This window comes from Lontra canadensis, unplaced genomic scaffold (genome assembly GCF_010015895.1).
Source record: "Lontra canadensis isolate GAN:19392208 unplaced genomic scaffold, GSC_riverotter_1.0 scaffold38, whole genome shotgun sequence".
NCBI lineage: Eukaryota > Metazoa > Chordata > Mammalia > Carnivora > Mustelidae > Lontra > Lontra canadensis.
The window spans coordinates 16,567,512-16,575,942 of NW_022631032.1; the positions used below are offsets into that span (position 1 = coordinate 16,567,512).

General features: G+C 37.2%; 1 protein-coding gene across 5 annotated transcripts in view; it reads right to left on the minus strand.

The window, feature by feature from the left end:
- The window catches only part of NEK11 (NIMA related kinase 11), a 241,161-nt gene extending 232,762 nt beyond the window's left edge, over positions 1–8,399 (minus strand). The window contains exons 1-2 of one of the 5 annotated variants that reach the window (XM_032869712.1): positions 8,248–8,398; positions 5,447–5,716 (exon numbers count right to left, since the gene is read on the minus strand). In XM_032869712.1, coding sequence (XP_032725603.1) covers positions 5,447–5,616 — 170 coding nt within the window. In that variant the 5' untranslated portion in view covers positions 5,617–5,716; positions 8,248–8,398. Of the gene's footprint in view, positions 1–5,446; positions 5,717–7,592; positions 7,707–8,247 lie in introns of those variants that run through there. The other 4 variants (XM_032869713.1, XM_032869714.1, XM_032869715.1 and 1 more) reach the window with 4 other exon arrangements.
- Between the last annotated feature and the right edge of the window lie 32 nt (positions 8,400–8,431).

Sequence of the window (8,431 nt, forward strand, 5' to 3'; positions counted from 1 at the left end):
GTAGGTACACAATTAAAGAAGGAAATATTTGGATATTTACATGGACAGGACCAAGGAGGAAAAAAATGAAAACTCTTGATAATGCACAGAAACTAGTAAAATAAAGACCATAGGTAGCTAGGAAGGGATCTTCAGTGGCCAACATCTCTGAGAGCAACCCGCCACACAGATGTTTAAACATTATACTGTTTACTAGTTTTTTTATGTATGTTAATTGCATCTTTCCTCTACACTGGAAGCTCCTGAGGCCAAGCCTTCGGTGCTATTGCTTCAGTCTCCTCACTGGTGCTTAGTACAAAGCAAAGCTTTAATACATATATACTTAGGAGTTGACAAAAAGACTAGCACAAAAACAACTCTAAATAATAATGTCACTGTATTTTAAGTTGATGAAATTTAAAACACCATTATAACCAGAATTCTTTGCTGATAAGATCAATGTTGAAATTCATTGCAACATGGCCATAATTGATCATGTATAAGTAATCGTGTAAAAGTTTAATCATGTATCTTAGGGTAAGCCTACTTCCTTAACATCTCTTTTCTATTAAGTTACAAGCACTATGCTAAGGGCCAAAGAACTTTTTAGCTCATCCAAATATGTGGGTCTGTTTAAAAAAAAAAGTCTGACAGCTTAACAAAAATATAAATTTATGAAGTAGGATTAGAACAATATTTACAAATGTGAGTTAACATTATCATATCCTCACATTCATTAGACCAGAATTTCTATAATTATGAAAGAAAATATTCTCAAATATTGTTTTATAAATTTCATGATGCAGAATAAAAGAAAAACCTTTATGCCATTCAAGACTCATTTTAAGTTCAATTTTATTCTACTGTGATAATTAAAAAAGGAATGACAGATCTTTATGCCAAAAAGAATGCTCTCTCAAAACACACATTAATCAAAGGTCACATTTGTAGCTTTTTTCTAATTCCATAGCTAATGCAGAAAGTCAATAAAAATATAAAAGAATATGGTATTTGCATTGTAATTAAAATACACAAATTCACAGTATATGAAAAATGTCAATGGTGGAGTGATGCCCCCAAGTGGCATAATGATAAATTGCTACGCTCTGATGGAAAAGAACAGCCATTCCTTCTTGTCAAGATCTTTCATTAAATCTAAAAGTGCCTATTACATAAACCTAGATTTCACATAGGCTATTAAAAAGTGTCTATGGGCCATCTCAGACTCACGGTATCACTCTTTAACCAGGGATACCAAGAGATAGTCTGGTATATGAAATTATGATATACTTTCCTTATAATCTTAAAATATTAAGGGAATGTCTGCAAAACAATAGAGTCAGATCTTCTCTGGTCTATTAAGGGAACAGCATTCAAAACATTATAGATATCTTTTTAGAAAGTATTATTTTCTGGATTCCTGGGTGGCTCAGTCAGTTAAGTGTCTGCCTTCAGCTCAAGTCATGATCCCAGGATTCTGGGATCGAGTCCTACATCAGGCTGCCTGCTTAGTAGGGAGTCTGCTTCTCCCTCTCCACTTGCCGCTCCCCCTGCTTTGTGCTCTCTTTCTCTGACAAATAAATAAATAAAATCTTAAAAAAGAAAAAGTATTATTTTCTACCCATCTCTGACAGTAACCAATTCCCTATGTTTATGGCCTAGTGTGTAAAGCACAATTTAAAATCTTAACTAATCAAATTGCTCGGTGAATGGGTGGTACTAATTAATGTGCTTTGCTCACAAACTGAAGATTCAACTGTCAACATTCTGGGGAAAGAATCTAAAAAAGTAAGAGTTTAGTTTCCTGCCTCTGTACATGTTTTAAACATAATCATTAATGAGGTGCTATCTTATATAGCTAAAAGGTCAACATTCTGAGCATCAGTTGCTTTTGGAAAACCATAGAGATAAAAACCATAGAGATAAAAAAGAAGAGATGCCAACAGAATTGCTACAGTCTCAAGAAAGATCCTTGAATAAGGTTTTAAAATCACGTGCTTGAGATCAGGTTGTTTTGAGAGATTTCTCTCTTAAAAGTAAAATGCAGGGTGCCTGGGTGGCTCAGTGGGTTAAAACCTCTGCCTTCGGCTCAGGTCATGATCTCAGGGTCCTGGGATCGAGCCCCGCATCAGGCTCTCTGCTAAGCGGGAGGCCTGCTTCCTCCTTCTCTCTCTCTCTGCCTGCCTCTCTGCCTACTCGTGATCTCTGTCTGTCAAATAAATAAATAAAATCTTTAAAGAAAAAAAAAAGTAAAATGCAAAAGAAAAACTGCCACTTCATAAAGAGTGCCGATTTCAGTTATTGGGTGATGACTAAAGTTTTATTAGGCTTCCTTTAATTATTCCTTTAAGTTCGATTATTTACAAATAAGATGAATCTCAACTGCTATGAATGATATCTATAAGGTAATATGATAATATTCTATATTTTATACATTTATTTACAGATAAATTTATAAGGTCTTCCCTGGTGGTCTAGTAGTTAGGATTTGGCACTCTCTTACAAATAAATGTATATCTAGTTATAAATATATATTTATATATTGTATATTCTTTATAATATCTATCTTGATATTTTATACATGTAGATAGATAGATATCTTATTTAACCCTATTACAATCCTATGAAGTATTATATCCATCTTACAGATAAGAAAACTGAAGCTCAGATTAGAAAACTGCATAAATTTAATCTTCTGGTTAAGAATAAGATTGGCTGGGGCACCTGGGTGGCTCAGTGGGTTAAAGCCTCTGCCTTCAGCTCAGGTCATGATCTCAGGGTCCTGGGATCGAGCCCTGAGTCGGGCTCTCTGCTTCACAGGGAGCCTGCTTCCTCCTCTCTCTCTCTCTCTGCCTGCCTCTCTGCCTACTGGTGATCTCTGCCTGTCAAATAAACAAATAAAATCTTTTAAAAAAAAAAAAAAGAATAAGATTGGCTTTATATCTTGACCTGTTCACCTCCAAAGCATGTGGTCTTCACTGTAAAAAGTTACAGCCTTCCTTCTACCATTCTAGAATTTTGTGAGCAGCCATAGCCATGATTCTTCATGATTTTAGCAGAGAGTTCTAAAATCAATTGATCTAAAATCAAATGTCTGCAAAGACAGGCAGGTAGTAGAAAGGTGTGAAACAGCTGTGTGAAGACACAGTGAAGAGTGGCAGCACATGGCTAAGTAAAGAGCACAGGGTCTAACTAAGGCGGGGGCGGCTGCTACCCACCTCCAGCCCATATGTTAGCAAATGTGACCAAATCTTTTGGTTTGTTTTTCTCCCCCAAGAGAAATGAAAAGTTCTATTTTTATGAGATTGCCCATTTTTAAATAGTGGCAGTTAACTTAGACTAAAAAAGAAACAATATTCAACAGGCCAAACAAAACACATCTGAACGCTGAATGTAGCCTATATGTAATGTGCTACAGAAATTCTGATGAGAATGATTCTATACACTAGACTTTCTGGTATCAAATAACTTGTCAGTTATCCTCACTGTTGGATTCATTCCACACATCTAGGCTTCATCTGACATAGCTTAATTTAGGTGTTTTCAGACTAGTAGTGCAAGTGCAGGAAGTTATTGACAAATCACTTCCCAACCAACCAGCCCCCTCCTCTTTCATTTCTCTCCCTCTGCTCCCCAACACCTACACACTTTACTCACCCATCATCTCAAGTCTGAAGCTTTCAAGTTTGGTCTTCATATATATTATTTTACATCCCTTTGTTCAACTTTTTAGCCCTCCTGTGAATTCTCTTAAAATTCTTCACATTCCTTACTCACTGAAGAAACTAAAATTGATATAGTCTTTATGATCAGGGATAGAAGCAGAAAAATGTTCATCTTTAGCCCAGAAGGCTGATCTATAGCCTGCATAGTTCTGATAAGGATCAAATACATACTGGTTGCTACATTCTTATAAAGGGTCTCATAAATGCCTCTTTATCTCACTGATGATTAATATTAAGCTGAATGATAAGCACCAGAGAAATCTTGAAAAAGTAGTTTAACAAGTAAAAATTTGAAGAAAATTTTTACTCCCTGCTCATCCCCTCCCCCTTGAACACTAACCATATAACCACCAGCCTCATACAGTAAAAGTGAAGCTCTTTCTGCCCATGGGTCCTATCCCTGTGCTATAATAAAAGCACCTTTTTGCACTGAAAATGTCTCAAGAATTCTTTCTTGACTTTTTGCTCATAGTCCCACATCATTTACGATGTGATTTTTACTAGTTCTGGGTCAGATTTAGGTCTCACTCTCAATGTTTCCACAAAGGTACTCTAGTAATTTTCAGAAATTTATCATCCTGTTCTACATGGCTGGTATCATACCTCTAGGATTTATGGAAAAGAATTCTTTTTGATAGGAGCCATGAAGCATGCTCTGAGGACACCGAAGAAGTGCTAGTGCTGTCACCATTCTTCATGTAGGAATTTATTGAAAACTACAAATTCTAGATAATTACTTCTTAAAATTCTAGACATAGAGACCATTTAAAAAGTTGATTTTGAAATAAAATAGTAGCATCAACATTTACCTTTATAATTCCTATGTAATATTAAGAAGTAGAAAATGTTTATCACACTGATTTTAAGTCTAATGCGCAAAAGCTCAAAGAATTTAGAGTAGCCTCAAAACTTCTAAAAAAAAAAGGAATAGATTATGGGATGGAGGTCTGTTCTTCTGGAGTTAAGGGCTGATGTCCTGGATCATTCTTCCTTCTGCTTTCTCTTTTTCCTGTGTTTCTGATATACAAGTTTCTCATCTGAACTTCAGTTCTAACTAACTTTTCACTGTAACAAATTCAAACAACTTCAAGCTAGAAAGGAAGATTCATCATTACCTGTAACAGACATACCATCCAACAGCACTATGAGTTTTTCTCTACCATGAAAGTTTAAGGGTCTGAATAAAATCAAAGAAAAGGAAGTAACAAGAGGGTCCTAAATATTATTAAGCTAATTTTAGATGAAGCCCGTGTTTGGTTTAAATGTCTAATTTGAGAGCTGTGTGACTACAGATTTAGAAAAATTCCTTCATAGAAGAAGAAAAAAAAAAACCCTAATGCCATATTTCCCTTAGTACACCCTATTCACCTCAAGCGTGAATTACCATTTATTTGCATTTCATAACATTTCTAAAATTGCCATCATTATAAACAATTCTTACTTTCTCATTCAAGAAGTTCCAATCAAGTTAAGTGGAAGCAATGTTGTAATTGAGATTCTGGTATGCATAAAAATGATATTTTCACTTCATCTACCCCATTTCCCTATTCTAGGTCATTTAGGTACTTCACTCACCTGCTGAAATGCCTGTAAAAATCTTATCTTAAGAAGCTTTTCTATCACTTACTAAATTCTTAGAATCCTAAATGCAAAGAGCAAATGGTACTCCATGTTCTTAATCAGCTAAGAGCTATGAATACAGGGCATCCAACTCAAAATTTGTATGAAGTATTTTTACTTACAATTCCTCTCCTTGTTTTGCTTTCTTGTCTGAAACCAGATAGACAGTTCCAAAACTTCCACTACCAAGTTTTTGTTCAAGGACATATCTTCTTGCAATCAAGGTCTTCGGATAAGTAGAAATGGCTAATGATCCATTCACACACTTAGCAGCCTCTTGGAATTTCAGCATTGCTCCAAACAAGAGAGAACTGGATTATTTGTTTATAGAAATTTAACATTCAAGTCTCCTAAAAGATGGCCAAATTCATCCAAGTAGTGTTGGTCAACCCCTTAAAAGTGAAAAGACCAGAGATCAGGTACAAAGAATGCTCAAGTATTCCTAACAATAAGTGTCAGGTTTTGACATTAATACCTGCACCTTGAATAGTGGATTCAATGACATCACATTTAATGACTTGAGAGAAAAAGGTTGAAAGGTAGTGATACTAGCAGATTCTAGCAGAAGACAGCCAAATATGGCAAAAGTGAGTTAGAATTAAATAATCTGTTTAAGATTTATACTCCCCACCTACTGCTTAAAAAAAATATCCAAGTATAAGAACATTATAATTTCCTTAAATTTATACATTTGCTTCACTCTTTTTGTAATTCTTTCCACCTTATGTCTGTTTTGATTAACAAATAGTGAGTTAGGATTAAACTAGAAGTCAGCATAGAATTTTTTTTCCCTGTAGACATTAAACCATGGTATTTGCATTTATTAGAATAGATGTGAAGAAGAATAAAGACTTTAGAATAAGTTTTTTTCTCATCCTAAACAAATTCTGGTCCAGTTTCTGAAGTTATTATATACACTGTGTATAAAGTAATCTCTCTGGATTGGAAACAAGAAGTATCACAAATGCAGTTCAAATCAAAGATTATATTTTAATGATAGCTAAATATAAATGTGTTATAGTTCCTTAAGGAACTATAAATGTACAGCAGGATTATGAAAAGTAGAACTGTTTTATATGATTGTATGCCTAGTAAAATCACTTTTACTTCATCAAAATGTAAAATGTTTTGTTAGTTATCATGAAAAGTGGACTTTGTTTAAAAATCTAAAAAAACATGATTTTAAATTGAAGACTGTCTATGCCTTGGAGTCAAGTTTTCATTCCAAAGCTATAAGACAAAAACTTAGTATGTTTAATGATAAAACAAGATGCTATCTGTGTAGTTTGGGGTTTATGATCAACAAACTTCACATGGTGGTGACAAATACAAAAATCCCTGGATTAGAACATAAACAGTAAATGTCCATTTAAAGCATTTTTCTTCTTTAAATAATGCATTGATCAGTTAAGTTTTACTGGATGCCAGTGAGAAGTATTCTAATAATGAGCTTTAAAAAAACAAAAAACAAAACAAAAAAACAACAACTAAAAAGAGGGGAGTTGTGCTGATTCAATGGGTACAGCACACCACTCTTGATCTTGGGGTTGTGGCTTTGAGCCCCATGTTGGGTGTGGCGATTACTTAAAAATAAAATCCAAAAAAAAAAAAAAAAAGGAAGAAAGAAACCAAATCATCTGGTGGCTCAGTGCTCATACAACATTACCCTTGCGTTGAAACTTCAAAGCTGGAGTTCATACCCCAAAATCCCTGAATAAATAAAAAATTACGTCAGATTATCAAGATCACAGAAAACATTTGTGAAGTCTACTACTGCAAAAACAACTAAAGAGCAGGCCTCCAGATGTATATTTTGTTTGCTTTCTGTGCTCCCATAAAAGTGCTACTTTCTGGCCAAATTAAGGTGTTAAGAAAAATATATGGATTCACAGGCTTCTCAACTGAAAAGAACCCTTCAGATCACCCAGTAATTTTCCGTATTTTAGGGAAGTGTTTAGTGTTTAGTGAAGGACAGAACAGTTCTGAGAATCCAATTTCCCAATGGCTCCTATTTGTAAATGAGCTTTTAAACCCAGCCATGTCGCCTAAGCAGTCTGGCCAGGCCCACAGAGTACTTCGGGACTAGGTTCCCAGACTCAGCCCTGCAATCCCCTTCCCCAGTCCACCTTTAGGCCATCGATCCCATTCATCTCTTCTCTGCAACCACAGAGCAACCCTAGTAGGTCCCCTACCATCTAGATTCCAGAACGTCCTAGATTCCAGAACGTCTGTTCGTCTGTTCGGTTGTCATTGTTGCCTCGCCCCCACCTCAAGAAGGTTGTGAATGAAGTTGAGCTCCAGGAACACACTTTATCTTTTGTATCCTTGGCTCCTGTCATAGAGCGGGTGTTCAATAAATTTTCTTAAGGCAAACTAGAGTCCAGCAGGCCAACTGTTGCCCAAGGCGGGGGAGGCGGGGGGCGGGGAGGGAGTGGTGAGAAGAGGGAAGAGAAGATTTAGAAAGTTGGATGGGAACCGTGAGAAAGGTGAGAGATTACCTCCTGCAAACTGACCCTTTGAGGTAAAACTAGCCTGGCTGGGGCAAAAGGCCAGGGAGGGAGGGAGAGTGTTTATCACAGGTTGAAGTCAGTAGTTCTCTTCCCTGGTAATAATAAACGAGAGGAAGCAGATTGGACACCAGATTCTGCTAAAGTAGAACGCTAACCTTAAAGGTCAAACGAACATTCCTTGCCTCAACTTTGTTTTAAAAAATTACACTTTCGCCAAGCGGGTTAACGTATGTGGAGGAGGCGCCAGCAACACGATTCTCCGGAGACTGGAGCAGATCCGGGAGGTAAGGAGCTGAGAGAAGTGAAGAGATCGCGGGTACGGAGGCCCACGGACGCGGATCCCAGCTGGGGCAGCCTGAAGCCATCACCTTCCCCTGCTTCGGGGAGCCCGGCACGCCCCGAGGAGCGCATACCTTTCGGAGTCGAGGGCGGAGAAGCGGCATGCCAACAGTCCCACCCGTAACTGGGACGTAAGTTGGGCAAGTCCCACGTAGGTGCAGCCGCGCGGCAGAGCTCCAAGACCTCCCCGCATGGTTGTTGGACGCCGTTGCCAGGGAGACGGCGTGGGGCATCCTGGGAAGCCGGAGCCAGGCTGCA